The sequence below is a fragment of the Anolis carolinensis genome, chromosome 3 (genome assembly GCF_035594765.1).
Source record: "Anolis carolinensis isolate JA03-04 chromosome 3, rAnoCar3.1.pri, whole genome shotgun sequence".
NCBI classification, from domain to species: Eukaryota; Metazoa; Chordata; class Lepidosauria; order Squamata; family Dactyloidae; genus Anolis; species Anolis carolinensis.
In genome coordinates this window covers 87,077,568-87,097,466 of record NC_085843.1, presented here as the reverse complement: position 1 = coordinate 87,097,466, position 19,899 = coordinate 87,077,568, and the positions used below count along the sequence as shown (strand labels likewise).

General features: G+C 40.8%; 2 protein-coding genes across 4 annotated transcripts in view; both read left to right on the top strand.

Moving 5' to 3' along the window:
- The window catches only part of lancl3 (LanC like family member 3), a 42,159-nt gene extending 34,294 nt beyond the window's left edge, over nucleotides 1-7,865 (top strand). The window contains exon 5 of one of the 2 annotated variants that reach the window (XM_062977199.1): nucleotides 4,762-7,865. In XM_062977199.1, the coding sequence (XP_062833269.1) occupies nucleotides 4,762-4,789 (28 nt within the window). In that variant the 3' untranslated portion in view covers nucleotides 4,790-7,865. Of the gene's footprint in view, nucleotides 1-833 lie in introns of both variants that reach the window. The other variant, XM_062977198.1, reaches the window with a different exon arrangement.
- xk (X-linked Kx blood group antigen, Kell and VPS13A binding protein) overlaps nucleotides 1,021-19,899 on the top strand; it is a 54,683-nt gene continuing 35,804 nt past the window's right edge. The window contains exon 1 of one of the 2 annotated variants that reach the window (XM_062977197.1): nucleotides 1,021-5,047. In XM_062977197.1, coding sequence (XP_062833267.1) covers nucleotides 4,956-5,047 — 92 coding nt within the window. In that variant the 5' untranslated portion in view covers nucleotides 1,021-4,955. Of the gene's footprint in view, nucleotides 5,048-13,792; nucleotides 14,292-19,899 lie in introns of those variants that run through there. The other variant, XM_003218916.3, reaches the window with a different exon arrangement.

Sequence of the window (19,899 nt, the reverse complement as noted above, 5' to 3'; positions counted from 1 at the left end):
AACAAATTGTGTCAGATTGCATTTGAAGAGGAACCAAAAATGGACTGGTTTTGATAGAACCAAGGTAATATCGCTGCTTTGCAGCGTTTTAATTTTTGTATACTTTTTATCATGTTTTTATCATGTTTTAATTGTTTTGTTTTTATAGTATATTTGTTGCTGGCCCTCGTGGCAGAATGTAAGCCTCTCTGAGTCCCCTTGGGGAGAAGGGCGGGGTATAAATGCATGTAATAAATAAATAAATAAATAAATAAATAAATAATTCTCAGCATAGTGTTGTGATTTGAGCATTGGACTATGACCCTACCCAATGGGTAGCCTTGGACAGGTTGCACACTCCTAACTCTCCAAAACCCCATGGTAGTCATAGGATTGCCATAAGTCAGAAATGACTTAAAGCACAAAAAACATCAAGGACCCAACAAGAAATTGAATTTTATATGTAAACCAGGCAGAACTAAAGTCAGTTGAGACCAGACCCAGAAAAGTTAAAAAAAAAAAAAAGATGACATAAGATTTCGCAGCAACATCAGGAGAGAAATCCCTGTAGAGTTCCTAATCATAGGTTTCTTTCTGATGAGGCTATTTTTGATGAAGGAATACGGATGAGGCCACTTTTGATGAAGAAATATGAGATACAACGAGGCAGTGTTATGTTGAAGCCAATCAGAGAAGAGCACAAACTGATACCAATCTAATAGGTCAAGGATGAACAGTGAAGTTTCCCATAGAAGCATATTTTATCCTAAGAAAATAGCTTGTGATGGGTAGTCAATAATAGGTATTGAGATAGTCAATAACTGCTTTCTTTGTCTCTCTTTCTTGTTTCTTAGGTTTGCTGAATTCTTGTTTACTGAAGAATTCAAGGCTGGTTCCCAATCATTGGAAAGTGTTTACAGCCTTTTTGAGGGCTTCTCAGGGACTGTGTGTTTCCTTGTTGACTTGCTGCAACCTAACCAGGCTGAGTTCCCACTTTTTAGTGTCTTTGTATAAGATGGAACATGTTCCACTCCTGTGCCGGGATAGCCCTTCAAGACCCAGAAATGAAGTTGACGATCAAGGAAGGCTATGTAAAAATAATTCATCAATTTCAGCATTACCACTAATGAGATAGCCTTAATGATCCAGGGCAGGCAGGGTGGGACAGAGAGAGAAGCTTAACACATACTCATATGCATACATACATACACACACAGAAAGATTAGGGGAAAGGGGGTGTGTTTTTTTAATCATGTCAGAATCGACTTGAGAACATATTGCAAGTCACTTCTGGTGTGAGAGAATTGGCTGTCTACAGAGACATTACCCAGGGGATGCCTGGATGTGCTACCATCCTGCCGAGAGGCTTCTTTCATGTCCCCGCAAACTAGATCTGACAGATGGGAGCTCACCCCATCTCACGGATTCGAACCGGCAACCTTAAGGTCAGCAACTCAACCTTCAGGTCAGTAGTTCAGCTGGCACAAGGGTTCAACCCATTGCACCACCTCAATTTCTAATAGTAGAATCAAAGAATAAGAACTCTTCATATTATTCCAAAACTGAAAAGAAAACAATTCAGATGAACCCTAAGAAGTTATAATAACTGATTCACAAGGATCAATAGCCTTTAAAAAGGTGTATTTCAAGAAAGGCCAAAACAGACACTTAAAATTTAAGACACTTAAATTTTAGGAATGTACAAATCGGGATCCACATGTTAATTGTTATCAAGAACATACAAAGATAAGCATTTTGCTAAATTCTTTTGAAAGCACAGGCAATGCAACAACAAACATATATAATATACAATTTTTTCCATATGTTTTGATTGATATATTTTAATACAGTTATTTACACCATAACTAGGGAACCTTTTGACTTTCCAAATGTTTTGGGCTACACTCCCACAGGCCTTTTTAATACTTGTAAAGTTGTGGACACAGCATGCCATAACATTTGGAAGTCCATAAGCTACCCACCTCTTTATTATATTTCTATGAATTTGGAAACTGTGTACCCGAGCCTTATGATTTAATTGACATACATAAATAATATATCAGCACTGTGCATGCACTTGGAAAGACAAAACCTGCTTTTAGCAGCATGGTTCTCAGTATTTGAAATGAGTCCATCTAGAAAAGATGCAAGCAATCTCTAGAAACAGAATTTCTGTCCTTTCCTGTCTGATTTCTCTGCATGTCTTCAAAGGCCCATGAAAAAAGAGTTAGCAGTTGCTAAACTACAGTACAACCCCTGTATCCATGTTCCCAGACTTCACGTGGGTATTAGGATAATAACCCTATTTAAATGAAGGGCTTCTGGACCAAGAATGCAATAAAGTCATGCTGAGGGCCTTGAGAAGACATATTTTGTCAGATATGGATAATGAAACTGCAGATACTGATCCCATGAATATAGAGGTTATACTGTGTTTACAAGCTCATGTTACACTTACATAAATTAGAGCTTGGAATGTTACTTTAAAAATAATAATCAGTTACAGTCAATGATTCAAATTCTATCAAAAGCAGCTGGCTACAACCATAATAGCCATCTTATAAAAAGTAAATTGTTACTTTGCTATTTCTCAAAGGTAGGAAAATATAGTTTTCAGTTTGTGGGGATGGAGTCCTAATGCCATGAGCCACTGCTTTCCAATATTAAAACAGAGATTCTTCCTGTCACTGCAACACCAAATAGCAACACAAAGCACAGAACATGAACATGGGTATTTATTCTCCACCATTTTGTGGGGCCACATCTTTGTTACTATAGAAGTGAATAAAAATCCAAACGATGCCTCCAGTAAAACCAAATTAATTAGATACTCAATTACTCCATTAGATCTGGACCTTCCTTTTCTCCATTTTATGCCTCAAGAGACTTACATGGCTACTTCTTTGAAAACCAAGTTGATATCTCGTATTAAGATAAAAGCTCCTCTATGGGAGGCAAGATAATACTCTTGATTGCAATACATTAAGAACTATTTGACTGCTCTTTGCAACTCACATTTGTGATCTTTAGTACTCTAGCATGATAAGACCTGGGGCTTCTCTCTCCCTCCCTCATTCATTTTTTTTTGTTTTTTTGCAAATGCTACATTTGAAATCAAACACATTCTATGCTTTCAAACCAGAAGGTTTCATTCATAGTATCTTGAGATTTCAGAAAAAGGCAATGCAGAGGCAGACACTCTTACAAAATGGTAACAATTGGAAGTGGAGTTGGGATTACTTTATAACGATTACTGATATAATTTAATATTATTATCTAATCCCATTTTGGAAATTACTAAATTTGTTTTGAGTTCCTTGTAGTGAACTCAGTAATTCAGCTTCCCTTAAATTAAGTACAAGCATTGGCTCTGAAAATCTCTTGATTTATCCCTACTTAAAACTGAATTTGCTGATACAGGGTGCATCTACATTATATAATTAATGCAGCTTGACATCACTTTAACTGCCATAGTTCAATGCTTTGGAATCCTGAGCTTTGTAGTTTGAAGAGCCATCAGCATGCTTTGGCAGAGAAGACTAAATACCCATTGAAGTGGTGCCGAAAGGTATTGATTCTACAGTTTATATACAGTTTACAGTATTTATTTATTTATTTATTTATTACATTTATACCCCACCCTTCTCCCCGAGGGGACTACTTCTGCCACATGCTAGAAGTGTTTCTTTCGATGTTACATAATTTCCAGACCATCTTACAAACAAAACCGACATTTCAAAAGGAGAAATTCAGTGTGGTCTCCAGACTTTTACAAAATATTTTATAAGACAGTTCCATCATTTTGCATTAAAGGCGTTCTCATTATTGATAATGTAAATGGTCCTGGTATTAAAGGATTTGATAATACAGTCTATTCTGTCATTCTGTGCAGTATTTATTCCAGTTGTAAAAACACACTTCCTTAAAAGGAACTCCTATTTTGGTGCCTCTTGACTGCTGATTTGCAATTGATCTCTTATTCTAATGGCCTTTAGAAAACTCTCCAGGCCAAAGGAAGGAATTCCCCCTTTCCTTCTATCACTTTCTTTACATGATCTCTCCTCAAAATTATTGCACATTAATTGTTATATAGATGGGATACTGTCACCTGGGCTCCAAGGCTTCGAATTTGGAACTTGTATTTACTTATTGCAAATATTACCATTAGAAACAAGCTAGCCTATAGTTACATTATGTTTGGTTACTACTTCAGTAACATGTGACACATACCTGATCTGCAAGGCAGACTGACAAAAGGGAAGTTTGAGTTTTTCTTTTGTTTTTTAGAAATCTTATTTATGCATTTTAAGCCTTGTTTTAAAAGTGTGTTAGGATTGCAACACAGAATATGTTCTTAAATGTATTAGGTGGCTTCTCTGTATAGTGAAACAGAAATTTAAACAGTGTATTGTGAGTATAATTATACTTACTTAAGATACATTTGCCATACATTGTGTCTATTTTTGATGTATATGCCTTCTGTGCTTGTATCTTAGTCATTAGATTTCAACCTAAGTGTCTTCCTATTTGCGACTCAAGAGCAGCAATATTCAAATCATAGTAAAGTTATTTCAACTAGAATTGTATAGAAAAATATTGACATTCAACAATGGTTTTATTCTTATTTGTATTATTATTGTATTATTGATTATGGGATATGGGCTATTTATCTGATTTGTACATATTAGCAAATACTAATTGCTTTTTGCTTGAACTTGGCAGATGTTCGCCAAACTGTGAATTTGGTTTTGCTTAAGTTTCTGTTTCCCCACCTGTTTTCAGTCTTGCAGATATTCTGGTGGAAACTTGATGACCAAGTGGTCCCATTGAATCTTTCTCCATTTTGATAATGTGCCATGTGACGTATTTCAGGAAGAAGGGGAATTGTCTACCCATTTGCACCATGCCATTTCAAGTCTTCTGGTCTCTGTGTTAATTTTGACTTCTCTGCTATATACAAGGGTCATTGCTATTACATGAAATTGAAAGCACTGAAAAGAGCCGAAGAAACAAAAATATCTAGAGGAAATATGTCACATTCAGATGTATCTCATGTCTCTTTAAGAAGGTACTTCGCGACCTTGCCAAATATATTTCATATGTTTAATGAACATAGGAGATTTACACTGCTATATTAGAGTTGTTCAAGATCGGTTGGGCTTTAATAAATCAGATTTTTTTGTAATACACACAAATGCACAGCTGAATGTAAAGTAGGCATTTAAGATACAATGGGAGAAATAATAACTTTGATTTAAATCAGTGATTACCAACCTGTGGTCCGTGGACCAGCAGTGGTCCACAAGAACTAAAATATGGTCCCCAGCCATTACTACATTGTTGCAACGAGAGCGACTGGTTTCGCGAAATCCTTTTATAGTGCCAAGGCTTAATAAATACGGCTTTCTGTGGGCAAGCAGATGGCAACTGTTGGATGGCATATGTTCTGTATCAGAAACTAGAGCTGATGTGATCTATTCAATGCAATTTTCTGAATCAGCACCCCAAATAACCAAACCAAATCTAAAGTGAGTGGTCCATGGTCAAAGTAGTTCTTGGTCAAAGTGGTTCTTGGTCAAAGTGTTCCCTGGTCAAGTGGTCCCTGGTCAAAAAAAGGTTAGGAACCACTGATTTAAATCTATATCTTCCATCTTTAATGAAAACTAAGAAAACAAATAAATACTTGAGAGTAAATATAGAATATCAGTTTTTGTCTCAGTCCAGAATCACAGTCCTGGACACTGATATGATCTTGTAGAGATAGGATTAGCTAAGAGTTAGAAGGTTGGGGCAATTTAAGGAAAGAGACGTACAGTGCAATCCTTTTTTACTTGAGGCTATTCCCACTCGGTTCAATGAGACATATTTACAGGTAATAGCATTGTTTACTCAGGAGTAAATCCCACTTTCAATATGCTTAGCATTGTAGCCTTTGAAAATGACAAAAAAACCCACCTAAAGGACAATAACATTATATAGTACAAAGCCATATACCAGCAATACTCAGGGCCCTTGAAACAATACAGCAATTTAGGGATGTGAGTAGGCATATTCCAACAAAACAGCACAGATTTTGCGCCACTGTGTGACTCTTAAATCCCATAAACTGTGTTTAAGAGTGAAATTGCCTTGAATTTGTCAATGTCAGTCATAGACTTCCATTATCAGCTGTATGTGTCTGTTTATACTGAGGGAAACCATCCCCATACTGAACCTCCTTCTAGCTACACTTACTGCTGTCAGTTTATTCATTCTACTCAACTGTACAGTCTTGCAGTTTGAAAGATGTGCTTGAAAGATTGGATTACTGTGAATATTTACAACTTATCGGTAGAATGTAGCTAAGGTATCGGAAGACAGATCTTATTTTCTAGTAGAAGTATATACTTTTGGAACATTTTAATTGCATGCTTTTCCCATTTTGTCACATTAGATATATACCTAACAATAGTTCTTTAGAACAAAGTTGGTAGTTGTCAATTAAAAAATTATAGGAGTCCTATTTTTCACATGATAGCTCTGATACAACTTGATTACCAGCTAGTTTGAACAAGAGCAATATAATACAGCCAATACAAGACCGAATTAACATTTATTTTGCAAGGCAAAACTGCGGCTTGCTGGTCATAAATGTTTTCTAATGCAAATATATTCTTAAGCAATGCTATATAAAAACCAAAAATATTTTCTATACATTGATATATAGTATATATAATGGGAAAGATCATGTTGAATCCTTCAGTTTCAAATAGAAGGAAACTAATCTTGAATATTTAGTTCCATGTTTAATTGTTGCTATGCTGAGAGGGAAATGGGGTACAATAAACTTGGGTTTGATTCTATGCTTCCATGATGCTACTCCATGTGATATCCAGTTTCAGAAGTACTGAAGACATCACAATCCAATTACCAAGCTGAGCACATTGTCCATAACCCTCTTGTTGAACCAGGGTCTACACCAGCGTAATTGCCTTTTCAAGGATTGCACAAGAAGAAAGTCAGTGCCCCCTTGCATAACACCCATTATTTAGCTAAACAATGGGAGCTTGCTGTCACCTGGCTGCGTTTGTGCTGCTGGAGGATGAGAAGCAGAAGATCTCTAGCAAAGTACACTGACAGAGTTTTATGCTCCCCTGGGATCTGGGCCATAATGGTTGATTTGTGGTAGAAGGGGATATGCAGGTGGCTACTTATTAAAAGTTAAGCACACCCTTGTTTATTTTGATTGTTCAGCACTCTGAAAAATGATTATTCCATGTATCACATTGCCCTTGAAGTTCAGAGAATATTGTACCCACCAGCATCTCTACTGTAACATTTTGCCATTGCCTGAAGTAGATGTAGGATCAAGTCCAAGGTCTCACTGAAGACCAGGGGCTGCTTGTGATATAATTAAATCCTGACAAAAGTTCCAGTGCACACAAGGTTGTGTTAAAGCAATTTTTGTTATAGAATAACCAGCAGAGTAGAGGAAGAAATACTTTGCTATTTTGTACCCATTGTTTATAATCTCTGCTCATTTATTTCAGTTTATGGTTTACCATAAAGAGACATCTATATCCTCAGCTTTGATACCTGCTCACTGCCAGAAAGTTGTATAATCTTTTCAGAATCATTGATACATTTACTGTTGTAGAATTGCACCTTAAGGTTCAATAAAAACTCTTGCTACTGTTTTAAATGCTGTGATATTTCAAAATGTGTTATTGTATTAGTTTTGTATGGTTGACTAGAGAGGCATAAGAAAGAGCCATATTTTAAAGGTTATTGTAGTGAGGATCAAAATACTGACTTAATTGTGGCAGAAGAGCTCTCTCCATTTATCCATGTTCTTTATATAAAATCTGTGTTATATTTTGCCTTAATTCAAATAAAGCTAAAGTATATGTTTTGTGGCTATTTGTATATATTAAACAATGCTCTGATTTAGACATAATGCTACACCATGGCTTGATAGAAACTTTCCCAACCAGATGCTCTTCCGATATGTTGGATTACAATGTCCAGAATTTACCAGTCATATGAAGACTCGTTTATTGTTTGATGCTTTTACCATTAAATTCAAATATTATTCCCTATTCTTAAACTATGGTCAGTCATAACTATGGTTTAGGAACAAGCCAACCATGGTTTGAAGAGACTTGTTTTAATAAAACCAGAATTTACCCTTACCACAATTTGTCAGACATTGCACACTAAGGTTACTCGAATGAAATATGTTTGTGTCAGTATAATTGCTCTTTGTGGTAAAGTAATATGATTTCTTTATAATCATTTAAGAACTTACTCTTGCAAATCTGCATTTTAAGGTTAAATAAAAATGATTGTTGCTGTGACATTTCAAAATGTGCTGGAAGAGAGGAGGTGAGAAAGGAACGCAACACCCTGAGGCTCATTTGCATAACACTCTTGCCACTTCATCCCACTGAACATGTCAAGTGTTTGGAAGAATAGATTACCATAAAGCTCAGGCATCTTCTGTTTCAAAATTAAATTGATAATTTTTCCACGTCCATCACACACTAACAAAGTATCCATTTTATTCAGGAGTTCTCAGTTGTTTTGCCATTAGATTGTGGAGAGTTGTTCCCTCCCACTGTCCCTCCTCTATTTTCTTTGTGGAAAGAAACACCTCCTCTCCTGGACTATGATTTTTGTTCTTGGGTTATAAATGTCATTTCCTAATTGGTTCTATCATAAACACATGGGAAAAGTTTATTAAACTGCAAAAACTTTGTCTTTGCAGGAAAGACATCCTGACATAGCACATTTTGCTCTTGTTTCTCAATGACTAAATATCTTGTAGAGTCCTATTTAATATAGTCTGTGGGCACAAAAACGAAGTTTCTGGAGCACAACTACTTTCGAAGTAAGGACAACACAATTTAACAGGAAATAACACAGCAAACAAGATAGACATGCTGGATTTCATATCACAAAATCACAAGTCAAACACTTCCCAAGTGTCTAGGACTGTGTGATGTATTTTCGGATGATCCGTGCAGATCCCAGCAGGGTGACCTTTTGCAGCTGGCAGATCGTAATTTTGTCAATGTCTATTGTTTCCAAATGCCGGCTGAGATCTTTTGGCACGGCACCCAGTGTGCCCATCACCACCGGGACCACCTGCACTGGTTTCTGCCAGAGTCTTTGAAGTTCAATCTTGAGGTCCTGACAGTGCCTGAGTTTTTCCTGTTGTTTTTTGTCAATGCGACTGTCACCTGGGGTGGTGACATCAATGATCCAAACCTTTTTCTTTTCCACAACTGTGATGTCTGGTGTGTTTTGTTCCAGAACTTTGTCAGTCTGGATTTGGAAGTCCCACAGTATCTTTGCGTGCTCATTTTCCAATACTTTTGCAGGTTTGTGATCCCACCAGTTCTTTACTGCTGGCAGGTGGTACTTGAGGCATAAGTTCCAATGAATCACCTGGGCCACATAGTTGTGCCTCTGTTTGTAGTCTGTTTGTGCAATTTTCTTACAGCAGCTGAGGATATGATCAATGGTTTTGTCAGTTTCCTTGCACAGTCTGCATTTTGGGTCATCAGCTGATTTTTCGATCATGGCCTTAATTGCATTTGTTCTGATGGCTTGCTCCTGGGCTGCAATGATCAGGCCTTCTGTCTCCTTCTTCAGTGTCCCATTTGTGAGCCAAAGTCAGGTCTTCTCCTTATCAGCTTTTCCTTCAATTTTGTCAAGGAACTTTCCATGCAGTGTTTTGTTGTGCCAGCTGTCAGGTCTAGTTTGTAGTGCGGTTTTCTTGTACTGGTTTTTTGTCTGCTGTGCTTTGAGGAGTTTCTGATTTTGTACTTCAATCAAAGCTGGTTCTTCACTTTGCTTTACATATTCTGCCAGGGCATGTTCTTCTTTTTTGACTGCTTGTTTTACTTGTAAGAGTCCTCTGCCCCTGGTCTTCTAGGGAGATACAGCCGGTCAACATCACTGCGGGGATGCAGTGAATGATGAATGGTCATGAGTTTTCTTGTTTTTCTGTCCAAATTGTCCAGTTCCACCTGTGTCCAATTTAGAATGCCAGTAGTATATCTTATGACAGGTATGGCCCAGGTGTTTATGGCCTTGATGGTGTTGCCTCCATTGAGCTTGCTTTTGAGAATTTTTCTGACCCTTTGTGTGTATTCTTTGCTGACCACAGTTTTCACATGTTCATGCTTGATGTCCAGATATTTATAGGCCTCTGGCTGGTGACACTTTATTGTTTGGCCATTAGGCATATTTATGCCCTCACTTTCAATAGTTTTTCCCTTCAATGCCACTGTTGAACATTTGTCCAAACCAAACTCCATGCTGATATCAGTGCTAAAAATTCGGACAGTGTTGGTCAGAGACTGGATTTCAGTTTCCGTTTTCCCATATAGCTTCAGGTCATCCATGTACATCAGATGTGATAATTTGTGAGAATTCTTAGATGTTTTATAGCTGAGATTTGTTTTTTGTCAGATTGTTGACAGAGGGATCATGGCAATAATGAAAAGCAGAGGGGACAATGAATCTCGCTGGAAAATTCCTCTTCTGATGTTGACAAGTCCATAGCTTTCATTTCCAACAAACAGTTCAGTTTTCCAGTGCTCCATCATGTTTTCAATAAAGGTGCCTACGTTTTTACAAATCCCGATGACGTCCAGGCACTTGATGATCCAGCTGTGTCGAAGTGAGTCAAAGGCCTTTTTGTAGTCAATCCACGTCATGTGAAGATTAGCTATTTGGCTCTTACCGTTCTCCAGAATCATTTTGTCAATTAATAACTGGTCTTTTGTGCCCCTGCTTTTCCATTTGTTGCCTTTCTGTTTGTCTGGCAAGAAGTTTTTTTTTTCTTCAAGATAGTCTTGAATTCTGTCAGCTATGATGCCAGTCAGTAGTTTAAACATAGTGGGCAGACACATTATTGGCCTGTAGTTTCCTGGTGCTGCTCCTTTTGCTGGATTCTTTTGTATCAGGTATGTTCTTCCAGTTGTTAGCCATTCACTGATACTTCCTTTCTGCAGCATCTCATTGAATTGTTGGGCCATTTTTCCATGTAAACTAATCAGATATTTGAGCCAAAATCCATGAAGTTGATCACTATCAGGTGATGTCCAGTTCTTGACTTTTTGCACTCGTTTCCTGATTTATTATTATTATTATTATTATTATTATTATTATTATTATTATTATTATTATTATTATTATTCAGACACAGGATGGTCACCTGTCGGGTGCTTTGTGCTTTTACTACATGGCAGAAACAAGGAAGTTGGACTTGATGGCCCTTGGGGTCAACCGAAGGAGGAGGAGGGAAGTAGGTGTCTGGGGGCTCTCCTTTTGCGATCCTCTCTCTCTCTCTCTCTCTCTCTCTCTCTCCCCCCCCCCTTGTTGGAAGGAGGAAAACAAGGAGAGTAGGGGAAGGTAACACATCACACACAACACAGAGAAGGAAGAAAGGGGAGGGAGGGAGGCCCCCAGAAAGTGCATGAGACAGAAAGGAATGCAACATACTGACCATCTTCTTTCCTTTGTGAAAAAGCTCCAAAAGGTAATATTCCACCTTGAGTTGAAGGGAGAGGAGGGTAATAAATTCATTATTATTTTTATATTAGGAAAATCAATTACTGTCAACATGAATATGATCATTTTTTCTCCTGTGTTATGATTTCATGCTATGCAATCTCCTAAACTCGTATATACCTCACATATTATGTTTGAGGTGCCCTCCAACAGAAAACAGCCATCATGGGTTATATTGGATTTAGCTCCACATCCATGGATGCCTAAGTCCCATTATATACAACAGTTTGTTGCAATGGTGTCCCTTTTTTAAAATGGCAAAATCAAGGTTAGCTTTTTGAATTTTTTCCCCAGTGTATGGATGGTTGAATCCATTGTTATGGAAAGCTGTTTCCATTGTTATGGAAATGCCTCCATTCTTTTAAAAAAACATGCTATACCGTAGCATTAAATGCAGTATATATAGGGAATAAAATTACATTACATGTTTATGCAGTGAATTTTAATTTACATTATATGGGTATGGTCTTGTGCATATTTTATGTGTATTTCAATATTGTTGTGTTTTATGGCTGTTTTAACTCTGTTGTGCCCCATTTTGAACCACAAGGAGAGGTGGGCCATAGATGATAATAACAATAATAACATTATGTTGTGAAAGAAATGTTATTATTGTCAAAGGCTTTCATGGCCAAAATCACTGGGTTGCTGTAAGTTTTCCAGGCTGTATGGCCATGTTCCAGAGGCGTTCTCTCCTGACGTTTCACTGTCATCTGTGGCAGGCATCCTCAGAGGTTGTGAGATTTGTTGGAAACTAAGCAAGTGAAGTTTATATATCTGTGGAAGGTCCAGGGTGGGAGAAAAATCTCTTGTCTGTTGGAAATGTGTTGCAATTAACACTGAAAAGGCTTGCAGCTTCAAAGCCTGGCTGATTCCTGCCTGAGGCAATCCTTTGTTGGGAAGTGTTAGCTGGCCCTGATTGTTTCATGTCTGGAATTCCCCTGTTTTCTGAATGTTGTTCTTTATTTACTGTCCTGATTTTAGAATTTTTATATACTGGTAGCCAGATGTTGTTCATTTTCATGGTTTTCTTCTTTCTGTTGAAATTGTCCACATGTATGTGGATTTCATTGACTTCTCTGTGTAGTCTGACATGGTGGTTGTGAGAGTGGTCCAGCATTTCTGCGTTCTCAGATAATATGCTGTGTCCAGGTTGGTTCATCAAGTGCTCTGCTATGGCTGACTTCTCTGGCTGAGTTAACCTGCAGTGCCTTTCATGTTCCTTGATTCGTGTTTGGGCGCCGCATTTGGTGGTCCCAGTGTAGACTTGTCCACAGATACCTGCCATAGATGTTGGCAAAACATCAGGAGAGAATGCTTCTAGAACATGCCCATACAGCCCAGAAAACTTTCAGCAACCCAGTGATTCCGGCCATGAAAGCCTTCAACACAGTCATGTAGGGGGGGGGGGGGGCTTGAGGGCCTTCAGCCCCCCCCCCCTGAAATTCTCAGGGTGGTCCGTGAGAAGGCCATTGATTTATTATTTAAACTGTTATGTTTATTCATATCATGATCTGATCACCATGCTCAATATATCCCATATGCATGGGGGTATTGGGATAACAATACACAAGGTTTGCTAGGGTAGACCTCTCCCGCAGACTCAGACCCCCCCCCCCCTAAACCAAAATTCCAGCCCCTCCCGAAACAAAATCCTGGCTACGGGCCTGCTTTGACAATAACATTTATTTATTTTCAAAACTGATGCCCCAGTAGCACAGTGAGTTAAACTGCTGAAGTGCTGAACTTGCTGACCAAAAGGTCAGTGGTTTGCATCCAGGGAGCGGGGTGAGCTCCCATGGTTAGCCCCAGCTTCTGATAACCTAGCAGTTCAAAAACATGCAAATGTGAGTAGATCAGTAGGTACCTTTCCAGCGGGAATGTAACGGTGCTGCATGCAGTCATGCAGGCCACATGACCTTGGAGGTGTCTATGGACAACGCCAGCTCTTCGGCTTAGAAATGGAAATGAGCACCAACCCCCAGAATTGGACAAGACTAGAATTCATGTCAGGGGGAAACGTTTACTTTTACCTTTATTTTCAAAACATCAGACCTTTGTCCCTTTTGGCCCACCCTCTACTACAAGGATGGGCGAGATATGAAAGGAGGAGGCCTGAAGAGGCTTGATTAGCAGAAGACAGGCCTGGTTTCCCCAAATAATTCAAATGAAGCTAATTGTAGGGGTGCAGAGGAGCTCCTCCCAGCCAAGCCTTGAGCGGGGGGGGGGGGGGGCGGGGCTAGGGGACTGGAGCCCCCGGGGAGAAAGGCGGCGGCAGCATCCCTCCTAGGCGAGGATCCGACCAACCCAAGCGGAGCGCCTCGCCCCATTGGGCGGCCGGCGCCGCATCCGCCGCAAGCCCTCCCCCTCGGGTGGCGTCCCTCCCTGGCCTGGTTCTGGGTTCTGCGGCCCAGCCATGGGCGCCGGCGGGGGTCCGCCTCCTCCTCGGCATCCGCCTGGGCGCCCGTCCTGAGCCGCGGAACAGAGCGGAGCGAGAGCGCGAGGATGAAATTCCCGGGCTCGGTCCTGGTCTCGCTGTTCCTCTTCGTGGCGGAGACGGCGTGCGCGCTCTACCTGAGCAGCACCTACTGCTCGGCCGGGGACCGCATCTGGCAGTCGCTGACGCTGCTCTTCGCCCTCCTGCCCTGCGTCCTGGTCCAGTTCAGCCTGGTCTTCGTCCACCGCGACCTCAGCCGGGACCGGCCCCTGGTCCTCCTGCTCCACATCCTGCAGCTGGGACCCATCGTCAGGTGGGGAAGCCTTGGGGGGCCATCGCAGCAGCAGCAGCAGCAGGAGGAGGAGGAGGAGGAAGGTAGTGGCGCGGGGAGGGAGGCAACCATCAAGGCGATTAGCCTGAATGGGGAGGCGCCCTTCTCCGCCAAACCCTTGTGCCACACTGAAGGCATCGCCCCACCAGAATCTCATTTTACGCCCCTCAAAACGTCCGATTTGGATAGACCCCCACCCCATTTTCAGTCATTGTGCCTTGAAGGCATTGGGAAAGAAAAGGAGAGGCGCTCTTTAGAGAAAAAAAAAACCCATCTGTTTACTGCCTTCGTCGGGGCACAGTCTCCTTTTAAGATCGTGATCTAGGTTGCTCTGAGTTTTCCAGGCTGTATGGCCATGTTCCAGAAGCATTCCCTCCTGACGTTGCGCCCACATTTATGCCAGGCCTCCTCAGGGGTTGTGAGGTCTGTTGGAAAACTATGCAAGTGGATCTGTGGAAGGTCCAGGGTGGGAGAAAGAACTCTTGTCTGCTTGAGGCAAGTGTGAATAGTGCAACTGGCCAGCATGATTAGCATTGAATGGCCTTGCAGCTTCAAAGCCTGGCTTTTTCCTGCCTGGGGGAATCCTTTGTGGGGAGGTGTTAACTGGCCCTGATTGTTCTTAACACCTCCCAACAAAGGGGGAAGCCCTAAACAGGAAGCAGCCAGGCTTTGAAGCTGCAAGACTACTAAATGCTAATCAAGCTGGCCAGTTGCCACATTCACATGTGCCTCAGGTAGACAAGAGTTCTTTATCCCACCCTGAACATTTCACAGATATAAAAACCCCACTTGCCTGGTTGCTTCCTGCCTAGGGATTCCTCCCTTTGCAGTTTCTCAAGTTACTCCTGACATGGAAGAAAAATCATTTTCTGGAAAATGGTGCACATGGCCTATTTTGCCATGTGTTTCTTTCAAGGCTCATCTGTGTGTGTGTGTATGAGGTAAATAGGCTGAAGACATGTGGCATTCAAAGCTCAAAATATTTTGAGATTGTTTTAAGAGGACAAATGTTGAGACATGTTCTTTAGTCCATGGAATCCACTGGTTAGAAAAAGTTTTCTGAGTTCATTTGTTACTGAAGCTGGACACTATCTAAAAAGACTGCCATTATGATTTGGAATCTTATTGGGTCCTAAGATGTTCCTCCCATATTTCTTCCAGAGACAATTGGAGTGGGTAGTTCTGTTCCAGGTTATTTAATCTTCATTGCTTGACCATTTGTTTTCAAGCTGACTTTGGGTACATCTATACTGTATAATTAATGCAGTTTGACACCACTTTAACTGCCATGGCTCAGTGTTCTGGAATCATAGGAGTTCTAGTTTTCCTGGGTTGTTAGCCTTCTCTGCCAAAGAGTGCTGGTGCCTCACCAAACTTTAAATCCCAAAATTCCACAGTATCAAGCCTTTGCAGTTAATGTGGTGTCAAACTACGTTAGTTTTACAGTGGAGATGCACCCTTTGAAATATTAGCATTTTCCATTAAAGCCATCAATTATTTGTTATTAGAATGGCCAAGTCATTGTGTCCTCCCTTAGCCAGATAATGGACTGACCATCATCTGATCAGTTTTAGACTAACCGCAGCCCCAAACCTCCGCAGGAGTGGAGGACCGATTAGGATGGTCCACCCCAGGAGACTTATGGTTCCTGGATGGATTCCTGATGTCTCTTGGGGATTGTCCTGTCATGGCAGCTGGTAATCTTGTTGAAGCCTTGGTTAATCTCTATAATGCCGAGATGACCAGGGCAGTAGCCCCTGAATGTCTCCTCTCATCACACAGAGTCAATCCAGCCCCTTGGTTTTCTGAGGAGCTGGCTTTGATGAAGTGGTTGGGAGGGAGACTAGAGTGCATCTGGAGAAAAACTCAAAGTGTATCTGACCGAACACAAGCTACTGCCTCCCTTAAGGCCTACTCTGCAACATTGCGGGCAGCCAGAAAAGCAACCAATAGACCAGTTGAGTTGTTTTGGGTGGTAGGGGAGCTTCTCCATCCTCATGATGGGGAGGCTATTCCCGTCCACCCGACAACTCAATGTGGCAAATTCACCCATCATTTTGCAGACAAAGTTGCTCGGATACACTCCAACTTAGACACCAGCCTTCAAGCAGCACCAGAGGAGGTAACTGAGGCACCTGCTTGTCTGGTTTTAATGGATTCGTTTCAGACTGTTCAGCCTGATGACATCAAGGGGATCCTCGGAGCTATGAGAGTAACTACGTACACTTCAAACCCTTGCCCTTCTTGGCTAATAAAACTTGCCAGTTTGGGGGGGGGGGGTTGGTGAATCAGTTTGTGAAGATTATAAATGCCTCACTGGATCAGGGACATTTTCCATCTGCCTTAAAACAGGCATTGGTGAAACTGATCCTGAAAAAGGCATCCCTTGATCCCTTGATCCAATTACCGGCCAATTTCTAACCTCCCCTTCTTGGGCAAGGTTCTGGAGTGGGTGGTCACCTTGGTGGATAACCTCCACAGATTCCTGATTGAGACCAACTATCTGGGCCCATCACAGGCCTGGTCATGGTACAGAGACAGCTTTGGTCGCCTTGGGGAATGACCTCCGCAGAGAACTCGACAGGAGGAGTGTGACCCTGTTGGTTCTCCTGGACATCTCAGTGGCTTTCCATACCATTGACCATGGTATCCTTCTGGGACGGCTCTCCGGAATGGATATTGGGGGCATTGGTTTGCAAGACTCCGCTCCTTCCTGGAGGGCCATTCCCAGTTGGTGAAGCTGGGAGATTCCTGCTCGGACCCCTGGCCATTGGCCTGTGGGGTCCTGCAAGGTTGCATTCTTTCTCCCATGCTCTTTAACATCACTTATAAAACCCTAAATGGTTCAGGACCTGCTTATCTCTGCGATCGCCTCCTCCCCTACGAACCCACGCAAGCCTTAAGATCTTCCAGGGAGGCCCTTCTCTTGCTTCCACCTCCGTCTCAAGTGCAGTTGGTGGGGACAAGGGAGAGGACCTTCTCAGTGGTGGCCCCTCGGCTCTGGAACTCTCTTCCCAGGGAGATCAGACTGGCACCTTCCCTGTCCACCTTCCACAAGGACCTAAAAAAATGGATGTTTATTATTATTTCCAACATTTATATCCTGCCCTTCTCACCCAAAGGGACTCAGGGCGGCTTACAACAATGTTCTGGTGCACCTTTGAGTAAATAGTCCCGTCAGATACTCAACCTGTTTACAATTCTTACTGCACTTACTCCACTCTTATCCCTGATCACCCTTATACTACTCAGGAGCCCTATTCAGAGTTCTGCACAAATTTACCCTCTGAATATTCAGTTACTAGTATGCCCAGGTTTTAAATTCTGTTGATGTGTTTTATATTGTTTCATATTGTTAAAATGTTTTAATTTATGGATCTGTGATTTTAACCCATGTTGTTGTTGGGCTTGTCCCCATGTCAGCCGCCCCGAGTCCCTTCGGGGAGATGGAGGCGGGATACAAAAATAAAATTATTATTATTATTATTATTATTATTATTATTATTATTATTATTATTATTATTATTATCCCTTGAGAATACATAGGCTTATTTGCTGTGTCACCCAGAGTATGACATTGCTGTTTGCTTTTAAGCAGGCATTCAAGATTGCAATGAATTCAAAATAGCAAGAACAATAATATTTTCTCGTTGAAATATTTTGCTCTTCCTTTTCTAGTTCACTTTTTGTTGCTTTCTTCTATCTCATCTCACTGTGTTTTGTTTTATGACGTTGTAAATCTAAGTGTCTGGGATTTTTTTTTGTCTAGAAATGTGGGTTATAAGTCAATCAATGTCTGGGTGTTGTGCCATTCTATTTTTTTTTTGGGTCAAGATACCTAAGTAAGCTCTCTAATCTGTTAATGTGTGTGCAGCCATATACAAGTCAAACATCAAACTAGGAAGGGCGAGGGGAAAGAGCAAGAGAGACTGATTTTCAAGCAAGACTATTGCCAGATTTAATAATATCACATTCACCCACCTGCTGATCTTTATGGCATGGTATACACTATGCCTATACTTTCCTACATAGGATAAAACAGCTCATCTTTTATGCAAAGGAATAAAAGGAATTTGAGATCACAGAATAGAATTACTGAACTCCAAATATGAGGAAGTTACTTTTTTCCTTTTTTTTTTTTTTGCTTAGGTCTGCATCAAAACACTGGCTTCCTGATAGCATGTGTTTACCTACATAATACTAATTCACGAACAGATTAAATGCTGCAAGTCACATTTGTGACTTGTGGATCACAACCAGACACAGTGAAGACATCTGCCCTTGTGCTTTACTACTCTGGTGCTGTATACGCATGCCCAGTGTGAATGCATCTCACCACGTTAAAACAATGGATGTGGCTCTTAATGAGACATGCCACATTATCACAGGATGTCTATGCTCCACACCACTGGAGAAACTATACTGCTCCCCCTTTGTTGGGAGCTGGTATTGTACCACCTGATATCCTCCGGGATGTAGAAGCCAATAATGAAAGGACTAAGGCAGTGACATCTCTGACCCATCCCCTGTTCAGATATCAGCCAGCACACCAATGCCTTCAATCAAGAAATAGTTTTCTAAGTCCTACAGAGATACTTGCAGGAACACCTCAGCAAGCGAGAGTCCAAAAGTGGCAGGCTAAAACCTGGAACCTCAACCCATGGCTGATACCAAATGAGAGATTCCCTCCTGGGCATACAGAGGACTGAGCGACTTGGAAAGCATTGAACCAACTGCGCTCTGGCACCATGAGATGCAGAGCCATCCTTAAGAAATGGGGCTACAAAGTGGAGTCCACAACATGCGAATGTGGAGAAGAGCAAACCACAGAACACCTACTATACTGCAGTCTGAGCCCTGCCACATGCACAATGGAGGACCTTCTTATTGCAACACCAGAGGCACTCCAAGTGGCCAGCTACTGGTCAAAGGACATTTGGTATAATGCCAAGTTTTTAACAACTGTACCCTCGGTTCACTTCTGACATGATAAAGAAATAAGATTAAATTAAATTATCAAATTTATCAGGTAACAACTAGAATTAGGTAAAAGATTTAAAACAAATGATCTGATAAGAATGATGATAAACTTTTAATGGTGTAGAGATGGGGGAAAGACGGGAAGAACATAAGAAAATATAAGAAGATATGATGACCAGACTTAAAGTTAGAAGACAATATTTCTCTTCTCTTTGCTATAGGATATACAGAATTTTTAATACTTTGGGCAATGTGGGTAATTGTAACTGATATGAAGAAATAGAGGTATCAATTTTAACTTGATATAATGTCCCCCCCCCCCCGACTCCCTCCCTCTCCATCTGCAACATAATAGATATTTGTAAAGATTTAATTTACTAATCACAACTCCACTACCACCAATTACTTCTTCCTTTTCCCTGATTTTCCCACCCCACCCATCTTGTATGGAAAAAATTAGAAATGTTCAATAAAAACATTTTAAAAACCCAAACACTGGTTTCCTCTCCCGCTAAATGTACGAACAGGCTAGTATTAGCAAAATGGGTGTGGCTTTGCCAAAAAAGAAAAAAGAAACCATAAAAAGCCACTTTAGAAAATAATCACACCT